Consider the following 25,883-nt stretch of genomic DNA (forward strand, 5'->3'; position numbering starts at 1 on the left):
CATGTTTAGGAAATGCATCAGGAATAAGGGTTGGTGTTGTTGTTTGTCCCCTCTTATTTTTTTAATAATCTATGAATTCAGTACATCCTTTTTTCCCCTTTGGTTTGATATAGTTCAGACTAAACTTTAAAAAGACGCATCAGAATGAACATAAAAGAAATCCATCACTGTTCTCGAATAAGCTGATCACCTTGATTTGATAGCCAAAATTACGCGAATTGACAAATTAAAAAGGTACAAAATGGACCACTTTAAACAATACGTTAGTCCATTACGTGAAAGACAATTTCAACATTATGATTGGTGACTCGAAAATTCTACTCTCATATTCTTACTCATCATGTATAGTGTTTTAGTTGATGTATCTTTGAATCAATTTACTATATATATATTTGAAGCAAAATATCATATCTCCACAACCGGGTTAAGTTTAAGTTACTGCATGTATATATGTGACGGTAAGGATAGTGTTATTGTGACAAAAATAAATTTACAAAAGAGATCGATTGAACGAAATGATGCATGACTAGAAGGAGAAATTACACTTCATAATGATTCGTGAAAAATGAAATAATATATAATAAATAAAAGAGAAGAATCTGACCAGTTTGTAAAATATTATAGTATTTTATACAAATCATGGCGATTTTGTATTTCTTGATAATTTTCTAAGCTTCTTTTAAGTAGCATGACATATGTTAGGATGCGCGTGCACCTTTGACAACGCGCGTGCCAATTTCACACTTCTGGATTAGTTCATTGCTGTAGTAATTCTAGATGGCAATACAACACGTGCAATTCAGCTGAGAGCGCAAACCCTGAATAGATCTACCGCATGTATACATTAACACTTGGAGGTAAAACATATCAGAAGTGTTACTTTGTTAAATTCATTCATTGATGTTTTATTTGACGTTAGTTTATATGTATGCATAAAAAAGCAAATTTGCAACTTCATTAAAGCCGAGCACCGAAAGACAACTTGAACAGATGTTCGGCTATACACAAAATATTTAAGTTCACCAACTCTTAACTTTAGACGCTCTTGTATTATCTAAGATTTTACAAACCAAATAAGCCTATTTTTACATTGACACTGATCGTTACCTTTTCAATTCGTGTACAAATAAAACCAAAAATAATTGCGATGTTTTATCGAATTCAATTTACTGGTAGCTATTTGACAAGATCGTTGATATATAGCGTTTTAGCAAGACCTGAAAAGAATACAATCATCTTGAATATTATTATTTCAGAAGTATGCGATGTCACAATGCAGATTTGTCAGGTAGAAAAATTCCAACATAACCTGTGAAATCCACTACATATATTAAATGGATTAAGACCTCACCTTGCGTTAACACGTGAAACAATAGACATTTGAATGGCCGCAAACTGTCATGTACACGCGCCTGACGGCTTACCTGTTTTAAGATTAACACGATGTGCTATCTTTTGCTGGTAAAAGACGTATAATTATATAAATCTGTACTAGGTAAAATTATACAGTGTCTGATCAAAGGTATAATTAATTTTTTTCAACGGAAATAAAAATATATAGCCACTCTTATCCATACACGGCGTTTTGAACGAAAATGGTGGTTTTCTTGTTGCTGTACTAGTCTTATTAAGTTATCATGCATTTACATGGACCATTAATTTTCAATTTACACTAATAAATTTACATTTAGCAACATGTGTGGCTTCGGTAGTAATGTAAGCCGCGTATTTACAACATGCGGGTTTGCATTTTTAGCATCGACGGCCATTTTTGTCATCAACAATCAAGCAAAACAATAATGACTACTTCATTATCCACATAAACACGCTAATTAGAAAATGCTAATGCACTGAGAAACACAACCATCTAAGGCGTTAGAAATTCGGCTGCACAAAAGATACCATAAATTAAAATTTTGTCGGCGAGCCTTGTTCAGCATCGTAGCACAATCAGTTGCAGCTTCAATAAAGCCACGGATGTCGGCGTGGCTTTTGTGGTCAGACAGGTGTTTACACTGGTCAGTAGGACTGATTAATTAGTATTTGTTTGGCGATAATTGTTATAACGGTTCTTTAAATCAAGCTATTGATGGGTAAAATTACAGGAAAATGTTGGCAATATTAAATAATCCATGCATAAAAAAGCATATGTGATCATCATATTTGCTTTGTCTGTTAGCTATTATTGATCATTGTCCGTTACGCTATTATTGACCATTGTCTGCAGGCGACAAGTCAATTGACCACGAAACACGAAACCTTGGTTTTGTCATACATATACTTCTCAAATTCAAAACAGAAATGTGTTAGTTTCAAATTTCATATTGAAAATGCAACATCGAAAACAAAAGTATGTAAACATAGAAAATAGAAAAATAAAGGCAACAGTAGTATACCGCGGTTCGAAATTCATGAATCGATTGATAAAAAAAAAATCCAGGTTACAAACTAAATCTGGGGGAAACACATCAAATATAAGAAGAGGACTATAAATTTTTTTATACAAATGATAGTGAGAAGATTTTTTTTTGCAGCCAAGCTCGGAGTCAAGTTAATTTCTTCTAAATAACGGTTTGACATGGTTTATTATATGCATTAAAACGTTGCCTTAGTTGATGCAAAGAATCACGAATCCGGTAATTGTACAAGATAATACAAATTTGGGAAACTGATTTTTAAAATACGTATATCAGATTAATTGCAACAACTATTGTCACAGTGTTTAGTAAGAGCAATTAGGAATCAGGAGTCGGTTTCATAAAAACACTTACGATTAAGATCGATCGTAAGTCAGGAACAATTCAACCTGCCGTTTCATAAAACGATCGTTAGCGTACGTTTGAACGTTAACAAAACGTAACGCTAAAATTCCGTTTCATAAAACATAAGTATATATACTTACTATAAATATTAGTCCGAAGTCGTAAGTATTTTTGTGAAATTGACTCCAGGAATATGATAGCTCTTGTCCATTTGTTTAACGTGTTTTAGCTTTTGATTTTGCCATTTGCTTACGGACTTTACCAATTGAATTTTCTCAGAGTTCGTTATTTTTATCTATTTCACTTTTAGGATACCTCAAGGCGTGTTAACTTCTAATTTCTAAAAATACGTTTCAACAAATAATTTTAGTAAAGCGCATAACTATATTTAAATACAATTTATTAATGAATAACCTGTCTTTTTCAGTTTGTAAAAATGTCTATTTATGAAATTCATGACAGCGCACTTGTTAAAATCTAGTTTTAGAAGGTGGTCTCAATTTTAACTTTAAACATTTGATAAAATTAAAATTACATCAACAATGAATCATTCAATTTCCACAGTCGGCCATACTCAATATTCAAAGCACATGTCGAGAGGAACCACAGATTCGTTTATTTTATTATTTATAAATTTTTGAATATCTGTCAAAAAATTGATGACTTGTCGTTAGCCACTGTGTATTAAAATTAATAAGGAGAAGTGGTAGGAACAGTGACGGTGAAGGCATGTGTTAGTTTTACGTAGAACACACACGGGGAAGGTTTTCTACTTCATCATTCACGTCAAGAGGGTACTAAGTGTGAATACTTCACGGATAGACGGACAGGGCCTGGGTGAACAGCCTTGACGGCAGAAACTAAAGGGCGTAGCTGGAAATCCATGACAAAACATAAATACGGGGCATGGCATAGCGATGCACTGAAAAACCGGATTGTTGTACGTCAAAACATGCACTCAAAATTTAGATTCTACGCCTATTAGGGTATAACTAGCACAGTTATAAGCATTGAGTATAGAAAGAAATGGAACCAGATTGGTCAAGCATGTATTTTAATTTCTTTTGATGAATTTGGTTGACTGGGAAAAGTATATGATGAGAACTGATACTTTGGAGTCATCTTAAATGGTTTCGATACATCTGCATGTCTGATTTGTCTGTAAAATGTAAATAAATTATGCAGATTATGAATTATAAATACCTTATGTAATTTATGGTTCATTGGATGCGGAAGCAATTTCAATACATTATGAAATTGGATTGTTACACTTCTTAAAACTTCCTGACAAATTTATAATTCTGCAGATTCGACACCAATTGCCGCGCTATCTTTTTTCTTTACATTTTTTTCACAGTAAATTAATTTTGATATTTATATAATTATTATTCATGCAAATAAAACTAATTTCTAAACAAAGTTTTTCTAATTTGCAGCGAATTAACCGCTTTGACCTTTTAAGTTGAATACAACTTGAGGTTGTAGGCTGGTTTTAAGTTTATTGAAATAGACTAGACACTTAAATGTAATATAGAACATATTGTAAAATTATTTTACATAAAGTTATTCATATCATGGAAGTAATATAAAACTTCCATGTTCATTATTCATATATAGTATTTGATTATAGCATGGAAGTATAATATTGGCTATATAGACAATATAATACTTCCATGATTATAGTAAAACATTTTTTAAAATGAGCTGGTACTATTATACTAACTGTTTGTTTTTATCATTTTATTTTAAACTAATACAAAAACAAAAGAAAAACATAATCTATGTTAAATTAATATTTTGATAATTGTATTTTTATGTCAGCAATGTGTTTTTTCTTCTTCATTTGGATCAAATTGCTAAACTGCTAGAAAACTACATGGTCTTATGATGGAAATAATTAATTTCACATGTAGATCATACAAAACTTTTGATACCGGGTTTAGCTCATCCAGAAATCAATACTCCTTACTGTAATAGTCTTCATAAGGTACAGTCTTACCCTTGCACAATTTTGAATACAAGAACACAAAAGTATTAAAAAGGCGTTTCACATCGCGTCAATCTCTTTTCCTTAAAATGTAACGATTACAATATGCACGTGCCTGACACGAAAGGGGTTAACGTGTCTGACAGTCAAATCCACAACCTAAAGAGGACAAGCAGTATTTATTTTCATATAAAGATTTAAAGATTACCGTCCAATATCAAAATTCAATTAATTATTTGACATTTTTTTTAAACAACATATCTGCTTTCACTTGACCAGGTCCAAGAAACTTCAATAGTAGGGAAATCACAAAAAAATTGTAAGGGTTCCGCGGAACCCAGTGTCTCGCCTACTTTTGCTGTAAATCGCAGGCTCATCAAAAATGAAAAAAGGGAAAAAATCAATAAAAGTATTCCTTTTGATACTATCTTTTGATTGTAAGAAGCTTCTGTCCAAGTTTGGTAAAAATCTAGGATAGTTAATGAATCTAATAAATATTTTGAAGACTTTAACTGCAGGCTGTATGTAATGTTAACTGGAAGAAAATCTAAGTCCATTTAAAAGAAAAATACAGAAAAAATGTAGTTATCTTTTTACAAAATTTACTTCTGGATACTATCTTATGATCATAAATAAGATTCTGTCCAAGTTTGGTACAAACCCAGGATAGATTAAGAAAGTTATTAAAATTTTAAAAACTTTAACCACAGAGTGAATGTAATGTTTCCCCGCAGAAAAACGAAGTCCATTTAAAAATAAAATACCGAAAAAATGGATTTATTTTTTTACAAAATGTACTTCTGGATACTATCTTATGATCATTAACAAGCTTCTGTCCAAGTTTGGTACAAACCCAGGATAGATTAAGAAAGTTATTAAAATTTTAAAAAATTTAACCACAGAGTGAATGTTATGTTTCCCCGCAGAAAAACGAAGTCCATTTAAAAGTAAAATACCGAAAAAATGGATTTATTTTTTTTCAAAATTTACTTCTGGATACTATCTTATGATCATAAACAAGCTTCTGTCCAAGTTTGGTACAAAGCAAGGATTGTTTAAGAAAGTTATTAAAATTCTAGAAACTTTAACCACAGAGTGAATTTAATGTTTTCCCGCAGAAAAAACTAAGTCTTTTTATAAGTAAAATACGGAAAAAAATGGAATTTTATTTTTACAAAATTTACTTCTGGATACTATCTGATGATCATAAACAAGCTTCTGTCCAAGTTTTGTAGAAATCCAGTATAGTTTAAGAAATTTATCAAAATTTCAAAAACTTTAACCACAGAGTGAATTTTTGTGGACGCCGCCGACGACGACGACACCGACGACGACGACGACACCGACGACGGAAAGTAGGATCGCTTAGTCTCGCTTTTTCGACTAAAGTCGAAGGCTCGACAAAAAGGGTCATTGTTGGACCAACCACACTCCGATTCAATCAAAACTCTGAGAAACAGGTAGTTATCTTATATTCAACCTTATTTTACAATTGGAGGACGTGTTTTTCAACTGACAAACGGCATTTCGATGGTAACTAACAGTGTCTAACTATAGATAATATCCCCTCACTAAATAATTGAAAGTTTGTGATTATGTTAAACGTACTTTCTGGACAAGAACATTAAGAATTACAAGAGCGTGTAACATATCAAATAAGAAACGAGGGTCATTTCAGAAATAAACTTTACTACACATTAGACGATTTTAGCGTTCTTATTGTAAACTTGCCATTTCTATGTAGCAACATTTCAACAACGACTGTACATGGAATATACGATTTTCCATATAGTTATATAAAAGTGTCTGCTTACAATGAAGATATTGAACCAAAGGTTGCTCTGTTAAAGTTGAAGTCATTCTTTCGAAAGTTTTTTTGGGAATTTCCTTGCCACAGATGATCACGGATTAACTCAAATTGTAGATTCAAGCCCATCCTTTTTTCCTAGACTATGAAATCAACGATTCCATTCTTTTCATGATAAATATGACGGGAGTTACATGCGAAACAGGATCTGTTTATCCGTATGGAACACCTTAGAACCCCTGGATTTTGGTTAGGTGCGTGTTGCTCAGCCTTTTGTCAGTTGCCCTGTAGAATTTTGTATTTCGTATTTACGATAGTATAATCCAGAGAAAGAAGCACATTAAGAAGAAGCTCCCCAAAATAAGTTGCGTTCTTACATTAAAGGTTTTGAACTAAATCAAGTATAAGCATTGTTTTAATGGAGTGTACACAGTATAAGGTTGTAGGTGAATTGAAAAAAAAACACTGTACGATCCTGGTCACGGCACCAAAATCGTACAGTGTTTGTGTCGGAAACAAAGTAAGACTAAGAAATAAAAACATCTGCTTGCATTGAAACTAAGATAAGTAACCTCACAACAACGGTGACGTTTTCATATATATAGAGAGTCGTAGCGGAACATCTCTGGTGAAATCCTAAACACATAGTTTCACCTCAACTGACTAATGTCAACTTAGCTTGTTGAAGTTGTAATTTTATCTCAAGCAAAATTATACGATTTTGTTTCTTTTTTTATATGCTTGTGTCCTTTTCTTATTATTGTTTACATTACCCTGGTATATTGGTCAGCTAATTAGGGTTCTACTTTGATTAATGCTTCTATTAAAAGTTAATAAAAGGTAACAACTTCATGCATCAGATTAGTTGCAAGATTAATGTAGCAAGTACTTAATGAATTTCTTGGGCTTCTCCTACATACAAATCATTTAAAAAACATGGCTAAATTGTGTCTTCAATTTTGACTTTGAAGTCATTCACTCATGTTTATTTCTCCTTTTAAATTGAATGAATTTGAGAATCTTCCAATTGCTTCATGATATGGGTCCAATCCCCTAGTAAGATAACCCAAAGACTTTAAAATTTGTATTTGCCGTTTCTGCCCTGAGCATGCAGAATTTGGAATAAGGCAAAGACTGGATAATTTGATTAATAAAATGTGTCTGTGTAGGTTGTCTACTGGCAGACTGCTACCTTGATATCACCCATCTTAAACAAAGAAGGATGTGTTTGTTTCACTTTAAAAAGTCAAGAACCTTGAACTTTATAATTTATTAACCCTGTAAACCATATAAAAACTTTTAATATAAAAAAATGCTGTATGATTGCCAATTAGACAACTCTTTACCAGAGACCAAATAATGAAGAAGTTAACAATTTAATGGCCTTCAACAATGAGCAAAACCCATACCACATAGTAAACTACTCAAGACTCAAACATGACAAATGTTAAACAAAATCAAACCAGAAAACTAACAGCCTAATTTTTAAATAAACACTCAATGAAAAAATAATCATCAATAGCAACAAGCGACAACCACTGAATTCAATGCAGGCTCCTGACTTGGGGACTGGCACATACAGAATGTAAGTATACATTTCATCATATTTATTTTTATAACATGACATTAACAACATAAATATGTAACAATGTCATACAAAATGGCACAGCATACAAATGTGATTAAAAAGCACCATGTAACAGAAAAATCACAATACCACTATAATATACAACATGATATTCAAAAACAAAATAGTTCAAGGCATTCAACATAGCAGTTTATGAAATGGAATATTTCATTAATTTGATAAAAAAAAAAAATATAAAGGGGTAACTTTTACATATCTACTTAAAGAATATGCCCACCTTTCCTTCCCAAATAGTTAAATATCATCAATATTTTTAAGAGAAAAAAAAAAAGCTTTAGATATACTAAATGAAAAAATATAAAACATGCATACCCTCCCTCCTTTAATGAAAACTAGCTAATATAACATTTTTTTCTCTATACAACAAAATAAAAGATTGTCCATCTTAATATCTGTTTATTTATAGGTCTAATATATTACTCTCATGCAAATACAGTCTGCTTAAAAACACAATTGAAATAATAGAATCATTAAAGAATACCGTATCTTTTCTTTTTTTTGTTTTAAAACTAGTATCTCGGAAACAATCTATAAACACTATAAAAATTATCAACAAAACAACAATAGATAAAGGTAAAGAGTACCAGAACTGCAGAAATGCTATACTTAATTGAAAATATCAATCTTTTTGGTAAAGGATTAGAAATAAGATGCTCATCTAGTATTAATATCCAAACTTCCAAATTTAGACATGTTGCCCTACATAGATATATTCCCTTTCAACGGTCATAGATTGTCTAATTACAGATAGTGAAATTTTTGCGTGCATTTATTTTTGCGATTTTGTCATTTAAGAGTCAATTGTAATTAAAATGTTTGTGATATCCAAAAAAATCCTGTTTGATTTATAAAAAAAATCAACAAAATGTGAGTTTTATTTATTGGGATTATATTCCTTTGCATTTTTTGCATATAAAAAAAAACATTGTTTAAATTCCTAAATTTGCAGTACTCACATGGTCAATACTATTTTGACCGCACTGACAGTAAACTAAAAGTACAAAAAAACTTGAAAGTAAAGGAAAGGGATGCTGACCTAGTGACCTACATGGAAGGATTAAACCCTCTTCAATTGTTTTATGTTATCTTACAAACCACAACTGTGTCAGCAAAAGGAAGACATTCTTCACAATTGACATGGTTTTGTTTTGTTTGGCTACTTGTGTTGTACATATCTCTTTAGTTCATGTCTCTTTTCAAATTTATTGCTACCATCACTGGCAGAATTAAGACTTTCAAAAAAAAAGAGACCTCTACAAAAGTTAATGGTAGGGTGACTAGGCTCTATAATACAAAACTGGCCACAAGAGGCCCCCCTCGATCTGCACCTGACTGTTGTTACACTGTTCAAAACTGAGCTTGAAAATATATTACATCTTTACAGAGTCCAATATATTTTAAATTTTATATTGTCTTTAACTGGCCATTTTAGAATCTTCTTCATTTTGGGTAATATTTTCCAAAGTGTACACCAAAACATTGATAGGGTAAAAACATCATTAACAATGGATATTTAACCAAAGATGTTTATTTTCATTTTATGGTACAAACAAATAAAATTAACAATAGTTCTAAAGATTTGAAAAGTTAATTGATTGAAAGAGGTTATAAAATTTGTAAACGAGAAACAAAATATCTTTATCAGAAAATGTTAGTAATCTAATCCACTGAGGACAAACAAAAAAGTATTTATTTTTTTGGAATTTCCTCCAAAAGAAATATAAGGAGGGGAAGTAAGCAGGATTTTTTTTTAAAGTTTCATTAGGTATTACATGGGATGACTTGCAATGTTATAAAAATTAACTACCAAAAGTGCAAAGACAGCTTAAAGTACCCTGGAATTATTCGGTATGAGTAAAATAAATAGGCTTAACTCTAAACACAAGTTGTTTTTTTTTGCCCGAGATATTTATATCTCTACGTCAAAGAAATAATTTACTTTTATTATAAAGAGATAATTTGAAGTCAGAAGTGAGATCAACTGTTTCATGTATTTTTTTTATTTTTCCGTGTTTGCTTCTTTTTCAGCTTTTGGCATGTGTACTGATTGAAACAGAATCATTAAACTTTAGTCTGATCTTTCAGAAATATTAAATTGAAACTTTACATCTAAAAGACAGTAACAAAGGAAAAGCAAATAGTGTTAAGTTTGAAAATCTACGTACTTTGGCGAACATCAGTAGGTGGGGCTTAAAAATATAAACAAAATGGTAATGATGTACCCTTATGATTTAAAAATTGAAACTTTCTCTAGGATATCGAGGATTAATTTCAAGTTTTCAGACAAATGCACTGTACTAGGGTCAAAATTTCTTTAAAAAAAAACTTGTCAAGATTAAAAGTTTTTAAGAAACATCACTGACACAAATAATGACTTCTACCATCTTGGGAATAGATAGTTTAATTGAGTAATTTTGACAGTTTTTGATTTCTTTGACGCAAATCATTTATATGATAATATATTTATTTCATCTTCATTACTGAATATTTATCAATGCAACTGACTTAATTTTATCACAGCCAATTTTTGTAACACTTTTTCATTCTCAAATAATTCACCGTCTTTTTGTGAGAATAAATAAGAAAGAATATAAATCCAAAGATCGCCTTCAATAAAGATGAATATGATCTAAATTAATTTTTATGATAATTTGAAATTGTGAGGGAAGTGAAAATAACAAAATTTACATGTAAATTGTCAATTAAAAGATGCATGAAAGTTCTCCAAAGCAATTTAAAGTAAACCAATGGAAACATAGATACTGTACGTTATAAAAAAGTTAAAATTGTTGAAAAACAAGCAAGTAAATGAAGGAAAAATCATTCCAAAAAGTGTTATCCAGAAAAAATCTAATTCTATTATCTATTAGTCTATGCTATATTCCAAAGCAAATTACAGAAAACCAAAAACAAAAAAAATTTGCTACTGCAACATTATACAAAATCTTTTAATCAGATCTATGAATCTAATGCTGTATTCCACCCACCCTAAGCATGCTAGATATAAAATTAAGAAAATATGAGGTCTTAAATATGAAACTGGTAATATGAACTAAAGATAAAATATCAACCACAAGTGGTATATTAAGACAGAAAAAAACAATCCAATGCACCACCCCTACCATGACAATTACACAATATCATATTTATTTCATTCATATCTACAAATAAGGTGGTGTAGTACGATTGCCATTGAGACAATCACTACCAGAGTTCAAATTACAAAGATTTAAGTTAATCGTTTCATTCATGAAATTTACATTTACATAACTTCAACGAAATTTTTATGTAACTTTTACGTCAAAGACTCTGTTTTTCGTTGACGTCAAGAATGTCTGTTTTTGTTTTTTCTTTTCACAGGCTTAATATTTCAGACACCTATATCATAGATATTCATTTCATTCATGAAATTTACATTTACATAACTACAAGTAAATTTTTATGTAACTATCACGTAATCAAGAAAGTCTTATATTGACGTCAGAATTTCTTTTTTTCCCCCCGACAAGTCTTAATATTTCCTAGGTAGTGTTAAGGAAGACACCTATATCAAATTGTGTGATTAACGTATCCTGATTCTGTATTAACATTTTGTTATCATACTTACTAAACTGTAAGATTAGCAGGAGAAATATTTTTGAAAATTTTAAGGATTTTTTTTCTTGTAACTCTCAGCTTGATTTGGATGCCTGTCTGGAGGAAAAAGTTAAAGCTAGAGAGAGACCTGGGTCCCTGCATGGGGGTGTACTGGATAAATTTGAAAATCCTGAACTCTCTTTGCTTTCCTGTTTAACTTTGACTTTTAGTCTATCATGAATCATGAATGCTCTTGTTAAAAAAATAATCATGAATTTCAAATCTAGATAAATCAAGTAATCACCATAGAATAGTCATATTCATCAGATAATTGTAAAATCATGCAATGGCTTTGAAACCTACTCCACATATAAAAGTTTTACTGAAGTTTGAACATCCTATATTGATGGACATAACTCCTTAAGATGACTGTTTGTGTCAAATATTTTTATAATTTCCTATATTGATTATTGCTTTTTAAGGATATGAAATATCCAAATTTACCTAAATGATATAAAATATTAAAACAATTACAAACATTTGAATTGATTGCCTATATGAAAGTTTGAAATTAGGATTTGAAAAAAGATCAGAATCCCTCAAACCATTTAGAATAAAGATCATTTTTATAAACTTCATATTTATTTTTTGAATGGGAAATGTTATCTTCCTGATTTGGAATAATTTTAACTCTTTTTTTCTGCTACAAAACTTACATACAATATAAACCTTATAAATCATTTCTATATGAGAGCACTTGTAACTATATAACCAAAACCCTATACTGAAGTATCGATATTGACTTCATATTTGTTTAAAAATATGCTCCCACTTTTATTTTTTATTTATTATCTGCCATTTCAAGTAGTAATAAAACACAGGTGTTATAGATTTATTATATTTGCATTTCATTGCGAAAAAAACCACCTCAGCAATTAAAGAAACTTTTTTGGTCTATCAAATCCTTGTTAATTACATGTACATGACTAGATGAACTGCATCTTGACAAAAATTGCAAATTTTTTCTGACAGTGTCTTATGTCAGAGGATCCCTCAGACATCTTTCAACAATAAAAAAAGTAGCGTCATAATGCAGCCAAGATGGATAACAGTGCTGTTAAAGTTAAACACAAACAATCAATAATTCCTGGTAGCAATCAATCAATTATGCAGCTTTTTATATCCCTAAATATAACAAGGTAAGTTTGGTCTTACAGTATTTGTACAAATCATGGCACCAGTTTTTGGGACAAGAGTGTGAACTTTCGATTCTTTTAATTAAAAGAAGCATCAGGAAAAAAAAACTATACATGGTATCAATGGCAAACTGATGTTTTAAACTAATGTAGCAGTAATACACTTACTGCATTTCAATGTTAAAGTTTTCAAATATCATATCTATAAATAAATACCTTGTGTCTCAATAAATAAGGGAAAAATAATTAAATGTATTCTAAATATATATCTTCCAGTTTGACTGAATCTAGTAGTTAAATAACACCAGTAAATAGCTGGTAAAAAGCATCAATTTCATGTGTGAACATAATACACAACATATTGTGTAGTTATATATTGTCTCATAAAGAGTGTATTTTAAAAACTGCTTCAATACACCTACAGCATTTGGTTGCAAAGCGAACAGTGCATTCTTTTATGAACCAATCTACATATGTGCATTGGTTTTACAACAGAATTATGAATGTGTAAACTTTAAGCTAACTTAAAGCCATGATCTGAACACATTAGCAACACATGAGGTTCTTGGATACACATTGTTATTGACTCTGTAGAGAGCTGACATCTGACCTCCACATGTTCAAAGGAACATAATCAGTCTGGTTCCCAGACAACCAAGGGGTACCAGATTTTCACTGTATAGAACATTCTTTCTTTTCATTTTTTAACAGTTTCCCTTCACTGATCTTTCTATCAAGCTGTGCTTCTTCTTCAATTCTAAAAAATACAACAAAATTTTGGTATATTTTAGTTGTTGGAAAAAATAGTTTTTCATAGAATTTGAGTTTAATTTTGTGATACCAATCTTGTGGATCCAACATTGTAACCATTAATTACAAAAATTATTATAAAGGAATTTGAATTAATTAATATTAAAGGGTTTATCTACAACAGGATTTACAAGAATAAACAGATAACTTGTCTTTCTATCAGGAAACTTTGGAAAAATATCCTCTGCCTAAGCAGCCATCTTGAATTTTGAATCACCCAAGTTTTATAAGGTTCATCTTTGTCCTGTTATAAATAGGGGGTCTCATTGGGGGGTTCTATTCCCGAATCCCACTTACTGTTTTATTAGATTCCCGTATCCTGCTTATACTATGTAAGTAAGCAATTCTCAATTTTTTGTAAATTCCTGTGTCCCGCTATACTTCATTTCCCGTTTTCACAGCACAATAATTTGATTTTCACGTGTCACACTTACAAAAAATCGGCAATCCCGCTTCACACTTAGACCCCAATAAGACCCACTAAATAATATAGATTTGTCAGGGAACTTCATATCATATTAAGAATAAGATAATTTTTTGGGAAGTTTGGGGAGGAAAATGTCAGTGAGACAGCACACCTTACTACAAAATAGAAATTCTATTATAGAATATATAAATATATCAAAAGATAATTTTACAGATACAGCTTCACTTGTCAGAAAGAAAAAAAAACACTGTAAAGAGTTTATTGTATAAAATTAAACATTGAAAAAGGTTTATTATAAACTAAATAGAGAAGTTTCTTTTTCAAGAATGTAATTAACTTAAATGACAATGAATATCATCATAATACATTATCCCTGGTCACTTCAATAGAATTAAACCTATCAGAAAACATATAAAAACATCATATGGTCACTTTGTGTAATGATGCTCAACACTATCAATTATAACACCTTTCACCCATTAATGTACAAATAAAAACCGTTATTCCTCAAATTATCATAGGTGGCTACAAGCTATGGATTAGAAAAAAACTTAGACTCAAAATCAAATGTCAATAAATGAAGAAGGGAGGATAAAGATACCAAATGAAAATTCAAACTCATAAGTTGAATAAAGATATCAAAAGAAAGAAAGACATCAAAAGACAGACAACAGTACACAAAGCACAACTTAGAAAGACTGAGCAGCACCTTGGCAGGGTCATCATAATTTCAGCCAAACCAAACTCTAGTGGTTGGTTGGTTGGTTGTTATATCTTGTGTAATATATTTGTTTTTTGTTTTTTTGGAGAAAATATTTTTGAAGGTCTCTGTTTTTTTACAATTCTTTCAGACTCTGGGTTTAATGCTTGACTACTGTGAAGACACCTGTCTATCATTGAGAACTGTATGTCATAAGGTTCCTGTTTCATTGACACATCTCTACATCTCGGTCCATTCATACTTAAAAATTTGGAAACAATAAAACAATATTTGTTTACTATTACTTTTAATACCACCTCTCAAGTGGAATTTGATGATTTTACAATATTTTGGAGACTGATGTCCTCCTGATGTTTAATATGTTTCCTGCTTAAAGATACATGTGTCCTGTTGTCTTATTGGTTTTAATAGGAATTAACTGTACATTTAAAGGATTTGACAGATAAAGGAATTAAAACTTGTAATGACATATTGTTTGTGGAAGTATATTCACTTATTATCTAAATCAATGAGAAAATAATGACAAATAATATTTTTTTTGGAAAATGAGATTTTCATTGTGGAGTGTGGACACATTTAATGGCTGGATAAAAGTGTTTTTGTGTCTTCGATTTTATGCATTTGGGTTATTGCCTCATGTTATTTATCAACAATCTTCTTTTATATAAGTAATAAGTATTTCCATAGTAATTTGTACATTGAACTATTTTCAATTTTGTTTTTAAATTCACTTATGAACCTCCTCATGTTTTTTTTTTTATTATGTGATTACTTTGCCTTTTTTTATAGAGATAACTTGATAACAAGACCAAATATTTCATGATTATATTGGCAAAAAATTGTTGATTATGTGATTACTTAGACAACCCCATGATGGGCCTCACTAGTGAATTACATAATTCTGGTTTCACTCTTCAAAGTTGCATGAAAGTCTTACACATAAAAACATTATGCTTTTTCATGCTTTTTTTATGTTACTCTTCTAACATGCACTTTTAAATATTACCCACAACCCCCTCTTCTTACAATTATATATTCTAATACATGTATATGGCAGCAGTGCAAAGACACATTAATAAAACAAGTCAAAATCAAATGAAAAATATTAATAACAGGGGCAAACTTACAAACCCAGATGTCACATCTCTAATAAACATCCACAGATGTAAAGATCTTAGGACCGTGCAGAATAGAACTGCAATCACTGTAATCGGACCAAATGAGGCATTCACAAACATCAACCCAAGCAGTTAAATGTTAGAAATATTGAACTGAAAGGGAAATGAAGGAAGAATAGCCCTCCATTATCGTAGCGTCTGTGAAAGAAAACATTCATTTTACCTGTTATTTTAATGTATAGACGGCCCCCGTTACTTCCACTTTTGTGACCGTACAAGTCTTTCAATTCTGATGCAGTAGACAAGTTAATTGAAGAATAAAAAGATGCGCTGAAATTGTTTCAGTTCCCTGATAAAACATCGCACTAGTTGTTTTCAGTCAGTGGTTTTCAATAGGCATCCTACGTGAAGATGCGATTCTTTCATCTAAAAACCATTACCTATGATATTTAGGTTCATTCAGTTGTGTTGATGTCGTAGAAAAACATGATTCCATTAAATCATTGAGATATGGAGACATCAGTCATCATAAACACCCTTAATTTTGTCTTTTCATCAAAATTCCATTAGCTCATTAATAGAAACTATCGGCAAATAGACAACGAACAAGTAAGTGTGAAACCAACTACATTCATTTTAACTGTAACGGGATTGAAATTCACAGCGGTTAATGCAGAAAGGAAGTTGAATAATAATTTTTCAGGTCGAGAAACAATAGTTAGTGTGATAGTTTACCAAAATGACCTCTATAATTGTCAATTTTTAAAGGTTGATAGTCCGGGATCGATACATGAAGTCAAACAATAAAAGATGCATCCAGCGGACAAAATCTATATTTAAACATTAATTAATTTCGATCGGTTACCTAAATAGTTATAGATTTGAAATAGATTTTTTAATTTGACGCAATTGTGGTCAATCAATTGAAATTTTAATCAATTTTTTTTTTTCAATTATCTATTTTTTTCTACTTTACTGAATCTTAAAAAAATATATGGCTTAAGAAGAATAACTTAAAATTCAACCATTTGGAAAGGAAATTAGTACCATTGACCTCTGATACTTTAAAATAAAAAAAAAGAATATCTTTAAATACTCTGCTATAAATTATGATATGGGCTTGTTTGGAAGAAATGCAATTCCTTATCAATATTAGGTTGGGTGGTTCTAGAAATAAGATAAAACCCTTTACTTTTAAAAAAATAGATTAAAATTGACCAAAAAATAGGCTGTTAGGACATTTTTGCTATTGTCCCATAATTGTTATCACCTTTGAAGTAGGGGTCAAAAATACATTAAAAATTTAGGACTTCATGTAGCACAAAACAATCTATAGTAAAACTACTCTAACCCGCCGTCCTAGACATTTTTTCACTTGCAATTTGTTATTAATCATAAATGTAAAAACTATCGATAGGAATCTATCATTTTAATCTGATTAGGCTTATAAAATATGTTTTGTCAAAAGGGAGATTACAAAAATAATTCCACTCGATGAGATTTTATTATTGACAAAATATAAAGACCAAGGTTTATATACACAATAGGCAATGATGATTCAGATTAATTTTCTTCATTGTTTTCTTACAAAATATTTATATTTGTCTTGACAGAACTCTTACTAATAAAAGTGGAATGACAAAACAACGAACATTTTCTTGTTCCCAGTACTACCGATTTTCAACAATTATGTTTAAGCCCGTATGAAATATTTTACTTTATTTCAACATTTAATGGACTAAAATGTAAAAACAAATATCCAATACATTTGTGAGACATTAAAGTTAAGAAAATTTACAGTAATAAAGATCTCAAACTAATTTTTTTTATAAAATAACAAACTTTAATTAACATTTTAACATCACATAAGTTTTGTATAATTCTCAAAAGAAAAGGCAATAAAGAATTTAATTCCCAACTATACATTAAACTTTATATGAAAATGGAGTAGGTCTTGAATTTTTTTTGCAATCGATTTTTATTTCTTAAAATTGCATATAGTTTTCCCAGGTAAAATGGAGGTCGTGATTTTTTTTGAAATTGAATTTTACTTCTTAAAATTGCATAAAGTTTTTCCAGTTAAAATAATCATTGAACCTTTTTCATGGCCAAAATACAAAAAATATTAAAAATAAGCACTCCTGTTTTGGGATACAATACAAAGAGAACAAGGATTGGAACAGAAGAATTTATTTCACCTTTCCTTAATAACGAAACACATTTCAAATTTTCTACCAAACAAATTAATTTTCACAATGCATATTGAATTAATAACATGCAGTCCAACCAACCTGGTGCATCAGCTAAATTTAATTTTCTTCATTCAATTCTGACTTTATGTATCGATAAATTTTCACGTCAAATTAAAAGATCAATCATAGAAAATATTGAAGATTTATCACCGGAGTCAACACCTGTACACGACGTAGACCCCCTTTAAAAGGATGTTAGTCAAAGTTTAACTAGACAGGTCGTTTTCCGTTACACATTTCTATTAGCGTGGCATGCGTCCGTTTTCCTACCCTACAATTTTCCTCGTCATTACCTCTGATCAGGTTATAAATTTCTTTTTTGATTGATGGGTAGAGCAGAATTTTATAAAAGATGAGCAAATTTGATGAGTTTGATATTTTAATGGGAAAAGTGCATACTTTTATTACCTGGCTTTTGTACAGGTAACCGAACACGGTTAATTATTCCATTACCGAACTTCTATATCTTTATTACAATGTTAAGTGAATTTTTCCTGATGGCTAACTAGCATGCAATTTAAATAGAACTTTTCTTAAATAGGAGGGTTATATCTTTTGTTTCTTTAAAACCTGAAACAAATGTATTTAATATTTTTTCAAAAGAAATAGGAGGACTTCCCTTAATCTCAATGACAGCAATAATTATTTTTCAGCATGTGAATTTTATTTGGATTTGTTCTTTCTTTTTTAACAACTATACTTGAGGGTCTGGGGGACTGTTGTTCTGTAAACATTTAATTTTCACCCCTTTTTTTTCTCTTATGTTCAAAAAATTAACCCCCTTTTTCTTTAATCTTTCAAAAATTAACCCCTTTTTTCTCTAATCTTATTTTTTTCCCCCCGTTATTCTCTTTTCTTCATTTGTTAAGGGCATTATACTTTAATCATTTAACCCTATCTAAACCCTCATACTTTTACTTAATTTTGACATTTCTCATTCAAGCACATTAATTTTGGTAAACAGAGGTGCAAAATATAATCACTCAATATCTATATTTTTTTTCTATTAAAAATATGAAGTCTATTTCAAATGATGCACATTTATTGTGTACTGTAATGATACAATTTGTCTGCATATAAACTTTCACTAATGACAAAGGTCAAGGGATGAGTATATTTTTTTTTACACCAAAAAATCAAATTGAAAATTCAAATTAAATTCAAATTAAGTTTTCAGCCTTTTTTGCAGTAACAGATGAGGTAAAAGTTTGAACAAGGGAGATCATCATCATGAGACGAACTCAAACCAAAGCATTTATTTGGCTATTTAATTCTCCCCTAATTGACACTTACGCTCTTTCTTGAGAGTCTAAATGCTGGACTAACTCATCTCTCTTGTTTACTATGGCAACTAACTCTTCCAGCAATAACTTTTCTCTCCTTTTTTGGGCTTCAGTCTTCTGCCAGTCTATAAATAGAAATAAATTCTTGCATAAATTTACTCCAATTTGTTTTTAAGCAAGTATGGTAAACACAGGATAAAAATACATTACATAAAAAAACATGAATTACCAAAACTATGGGAACAGTACATAAAACCACAAAATGATTTCCTTTTAATTAGAAGCATATATGGCGTATCGTGGATACATAAAAAGGACAACAGGAATTAAAAAAAAGTTCTCACAGTCCAACGCCTCACATCTAACCCTTCTCGAAAAATAGACATGCTTTAAAAATCAAATCATGTGAAATATAAAAAAGAAGATGTGGTATGATTGCCAATGAGACAACCATCCACAACAGACCAAAATGACACAGAAATAAACAACTATAGGTCAAGAATGGTTTTAAACGTAATTTAAGAACTGTTGGATGCATGGTGGATATCTGGTTCTATAACTTATGCTTGATGTATGTTTATTGCTTGTAACGATCATTATGTAACACCGATCAAAAATACTTCAGACAACACAGTACATTGTACAATAGTTTATCAAGTTGAAAAAAAATATTTTCAGATTATTTAATACGTCTTTTTGATGTCAAGGAAAATTGTAAAACTGTTTACAAAATGAATTGCATCAAAAATTCTGTGAAGTATTTCCATAAAAAAAAGGTATACTTCTATGAAAATATCTGAATATCAGGTCCAATCATCACATCTTTGAAACATATAAAAAGACAAACTTCTATTTTGATACAAGTCATGAGGGAATATCACTTATGTAATATTTATAAAAAATAACTAATATTGAAATACTTATCATGTAATATTGAGATTAAAATTATATAAACCTCAGACTACTATTATTAATTCAAGTGTACACAAAACTATTAAAATAAGATATTCATCTTTTGTAAATGTTATAAGATTCATTTTTTTGTTGTGGCTACTTAAAATCTATTTTAAGCCACTTAGATTTCAGTATGACGAGAGCATGTCTATGATACCAATATGACACTATGTAAGACAGTGACCCAAAAAGCGAACATTTCATTTAGTTTGTTTTTGCTCGAACATTTTGATCTGTACAACACTGTTTAGATTGTTTGTTTATTGTTATATATATATCCTACTTATTAAGCATATGCATATATATACTGTTATTCTAAGTGGGAGAAAAATTGGAATTGATGGAGGCTACTAAACACAAAAGCTGATGACTTTGAATCTTCAAATGTGTCAACTTTTTTTGACAAATATAAGTCTTACTGGTAACAGAGAGTTTTTTTTCGACTACATAAATTACAATACTTATTGACTTCCACTGCAAAAAAAAATATTGTTGTTGTCAAAATATCTAATTTGCATACCAGATATATTGTTATATAATTCATTAAAAAAAATATGAAGACAGATAGAATATTAATTATTCATAGAATAAAAATATCCCATGGATATTTTTTCAATATTTTGTTGTTAATTTAGATGCCAACAAACTTGCATTTAAAAAACCTAACACATTTATCAATTGCTTTTAATTAACATTGTCCTTTTTTATTTTCAAGAAAAAAACAAATATGCATGGCACTTGACAAGAATGTGAAATGTTCCACTAGATTATAAGGAAATGTTGTTTTTCTTTTTCAATAATACTAATTGGACACTAATTAAACAATAATGACTATCCTTTGCAATTTAATAGACAGTATTGTTATCTGAACACCAATACAACAAAACCATATAGAACACACCTGGCTCCACACTTATCTATTTTTAACACCTAGCCCTTTTACAACCAAAAAAACAATATCCAACTCCTTTGTATCCTTGTAAAAACATTGCCTCCCTTGTCCACTGATAGGAATTTGTTTCTAGGGTATTATCAAAGCCATAGGTATTGACATGATAAAATTAGATAATACAAATTTTCAGCTGGAGGTGTGAAAAAGCACAATTGTCCCATGATTGTATTAATTAATGGGGTGCTTATGAAAACAAACATAGCTATTAGATAATGAAATTTAACAAAATAATTAGTGATCTTTACAAATTTTTACAAGTAGAGACAAGATAATTAAAAAAATTGGATGAAACTAATTATCTTTCCCTGATAAAATGAGAAAATATGTACTTTAGAAAAAAATCTTAAATATCATTAAATGCAATCTTATTTGAATCTGTCAAGATTTTTGCTTGGACAAACTTGAAAGAAGAATTAGCTATGCACACTTAATGTCTTTAGTAAAATCTTCTTCTCTATCTTTTAATGCTGAAATAATTGTCTTACTTGGCCATTAAACAATTTAACAGTATTTTTTTTAAACGAGAGGGGTAATCTTATTGGGAGAAAATATACAATGCATTGAAGAGTTAAATTAATAAGACCGTTAGCCAGGCTTAATGTCAATCTTAGTTGTACTTTCCAGCCCAAAAATGTACAAACCCAGAAAAGACCAATTAATCATTGACACGAGTAATTTATCATCTGAAAATCTTATTTATTATGTAAATACACATCAGAAATATCTTTAAACTACTGCAGTCAAGCGCACATCCTACATGAATTGTGCAGCGTGTGCAGTTTTATTATTATTTCCTTCCAAGGAGACAAATTGAAACGGCAAGATATTTAACAATGCTGAAACATGTCCCAAATTCAAACATACAGAAAATTGACATTAGAAAATATTTTCAATTAAATGAATGCCTAATGAATCATAATGTTATTTCTTAATATCACGATCGGTAAATAATGATGTTGCCAACTATTTTAAATGAAGAGAAACTAGGTGAGGAGGTATGGACAATTTTCCACAATCTTTGTTCATGAACTCGGTCAAAATCAGAAAGTTGCCCATGAAACCTTCCAGAATCAGAATTCAAAACTTATATAATATTTTTTTAATTATATCCGTAAAACTACAATATTATTCAGAGTTTGATGCAATATAGAAAACAAATGAATATTATTTGAAAGACAATGCATAACTTCCAATTGAATTTTTGTTTAGGTTATTATTATAAATATTTTTTTTGGGAGGATATTTAAAAACTTTATCCCCAAAAAATTGGAATTACTCATAATTTGTTTACTGCTCAGTATATATTATAATGTTGTAACACACTACAAGTACACATGTGAGGCTAAATTACAGTGAATTGAGTAATTTTAAAAACTATAAATACATGTAGTAAAATTCAAATAATAGGTTATCAAAATAATAATTAATATTTAATAATCAAAATATAAATGACGTTTTCATCTCTATTTTGCCCTAATAATTTTTTATATCAAGCAATATATGTATGTCAGAAAAAAATATTAATATTTGTACTTGGTTATTAATTCAACAAAATTGATCATAAGTTTATTATTCTAAAATAGTTTTGACTATATTCCGCAACTTCCTTTTGTTCTTTGATTAAAAGTCATTGTTAAGATGACACTACTATGAAACTAAGAAAATGATCTAATTTCTTTGTGAAAATGAATAAACCACAGAAGGAAATAGAAATAAATAAGCAGTAAAACTCCTTAAACAAATCTTCATATTGTATAATTACAATGGGCATAAAATGATGAATTGAAAAATGTTAAAGTAATAAAAGAGATCCAGTTTCTTTTTCATTGTAGTTCGCCACAATACCCGTGATCAAACAGGTAGACTAATTGAGTGTTAAACTGTCAGTTTCCGCTTGCAGGTGCTGAATTAGACGATCACTAGAATGTTTAAATTTCTCACTTGTCTTCAGACTCCATAGTTAAACAACGTTAGTGTCATGTAAGACAGTGTTCATGCTTTAACTTCGTCCACGTGTCTGTCAACATATCACCTAATCCATTAAAGAAAATGGAAACTTGGGATGTATTAGTTTTCATGCCATAATAATATAAGTGGCCATGTCTTTTGTATGTGAAATACATCGTCCATGGCCAACGGGGTGCACGGCTCATCTTTACTAAATAATACCATGTTATTTCCTCTTTATGTCTGATCATACAAGACCCATCATCATATCTTCTGCCACACTCCTGAGAATAAGATTTTTACTTCATCGACTAGTATGCCAGTCTATAAAAAAGCTTAATTCTCTAGCTTAATCCTCTAGCAATATCAATCTTCTATCACACAAAACAGAGAGGAGATGAAAATGATGTTAATTGACTTCAAGACATTATGATAAATAACTGTAAAAAAAGTTGACTCTAAGAAGCATTACAAAGTCAGCCAATTTGTTATTTTTTTATGTCAATATTTTTCCATGCTCAGGCTAAGAATGCATTTATTTAGACATTAAATCCAGCATAAACTCCAATTACTGTTTTATGAAATCAGTGCAGTCCAGATAATCTTAAATATACAATTTCAGTGCAAATATAGAAAGAAAAAAAATCACAACAAACTTGTGGAGATATTCCTATTCATAATATCAATTTCAGTATGGAATAAAAGAAAATTTCAAAAATTTCAAAAATTAATGCAACACCTTTGAAATATTATTATAAATTAAATGTGACATATTTGAAAAAAAAAAAATGTAGACAAAAGTTATATAAATTCAAAATAGACTAATTATCTGAAAGATGTAAAGGATTAATTTTTTCTTGTGTTATAAAATACTATTTCAAGTTGATGATTTATTTCTTTAATAATGTCTAGGATTTTCTGTTACTACTACATAGTAAAATTTACAACTTTAGTCATATAAATGATTTCATAATTGTTGCATGGAACAGTACATTGTTCAATATTTCAAATATATTATGCACTATGTAGCTATATATATCAAATAAGGATGAGATTGAAAACACACATTCAGATTTTTCAAAACACACATTCAGACTTTTTAAAACACACATTCAGACTTTTCAAAACACACAGACTTTTTAAAACACACATTCAGACTTTTCAAAACACACATTCAGACTTTTGAAAATAGCTAACAGACTATCCCAGTCTTTTCCTTGAAGAATTTTCTTTCTGATAAATTGTCAAAAATAATTCTTTTTTTTTGCAACTTTTAAAAGGTTCAAAACAAATCAGTTTCACCAAAAATATTTTACAACCAAAATTTCTCATATGATATATCAAAATATCTTGACTAAGTAATTTTTTCTTGTAAGATCTTTTTTTTTTACTCCAAATCAATTGGTATCACTTATTTTGTGATTATTATGAGTGAAAGCAAGACAAACACCACTATAGATGTCAGGAAATATTCTACAAGTTAAAAGAATTTTCGAGATGAGGGCAATACAGCAAATAGGCAACAGATAGCAATCCAATGATGCAAAAAAATTAGATGGCTTTAACTTCTTTTAAAGTAGTAAACATGTTATAAAACATTGAGATTAAAAATGTGCAAAATATGGTTCCAAAGAACGAAAACAGGTCATGCAAGTTCATATTCTTATAATTAAGGTCACTATATGGTATTACAACAAGAAAAACAATATTGTGAAACATTTGAAAGAAACAATTAACAGCCTAATTTAAGTCCAAAACAATTTAACAAAATTTACTATAGAGGATTTCAACACAAAGCCGCTGCCATAAATAAACCCTATATGCCATGAAAAAAATATATGCAAAGAATTATACCGAACTTATTGTCACGAACAAATAACATTAATTGAAATGAATTCTATATACAAAAAGAAATACTGATTGGATAAAATGTAGAAAATATAAGACAATTACTGAAAAAGTTGTCTGGCTGAAACCAGGAAGCAAAAAACAACTGCAAAAATATGATTGGTAAATAAATATTAGGAAGTTTAATCTTACCATAGTAGTGAAACAATTCAAACTTGTAATGTTTACAATTATATTATAGGGTGAGAAGTGAGAGTTTTATATACATACCACAATACACTACAGTAAACAGATCAGGTTTATTAAAGAGGATTACTCTCAAACAAATTTGTTGATAACTTTACGATTCTTTGTCAAAAAAAGAGAATTATATTTGTTAAAAGGATGATTGCAAGTTTATTTGAAATAAGAAGATTACTGATAGAAAAGAAGACAATCGTCATGTTTTTCTAGTATTTGAAAATTGAGATATCCCATTATAACTTATTCAATGTTCGCCATTCCCTTAATCTATTCAAACATAGTTTGGTTTCTTCGCTAAATTAGATTTTCATAGGTATAAAGTGTTGTCGGGATTGTAACATTTACAACAGCT

The 25,883-nt window shown here is 29.8% G+C and overlaps 1 protein-coding gene across 5 annotated transcripts in view; it reads right to left on the minus strand.

Moving 5' to 3' along the window:
- Window positions 1-8,148: 8,148 nt before the first annotated feature.
- LOC134711094 (EH domain-binding protein 1-like) overlaps window positions 8,149-25,883 on the minus strand; it is an 88,021-nt gene continuing 70,286 nt past the window's right edge. For all 5 annotated transcript variants that reach the window (XM_063571528.1, XM_063571527.1, XM_063571532.1 and 2 more), the window contains 2 exons: window positions 19,598-19,712; window positions 8,149-13,733 (listed from right to left, as the gene is read on the minus strand). In XM_063571528.1, the coding sequence (XP_063427598.1) occupies window positions 13,649-13,733; window positions 19,598-19,712 (200 nt within the window). In that variant the 3' untranslated portion in view covers window positions 8,149-13,648. The remainder of the gene's footprint in view (window positions 13,734-19,597; window positions 19,713-25,883) is intronic.

This window comes from Mytilus trossulus, chromosome 3 (genome assembly GCF_036588685.1).
Source record: "Mytilus trossulus isolate FHL-02 chromosome 3, PNRI_Mtr1.1.1.hap1, whole genome shotgun sequence".
Classification (NCBI taxonomy): Eukaryota; Metazoa; Mollusca; class Bivalvia; order Mytilida; family Mytilidae; genus Mytilus; species Mytilus trossulus.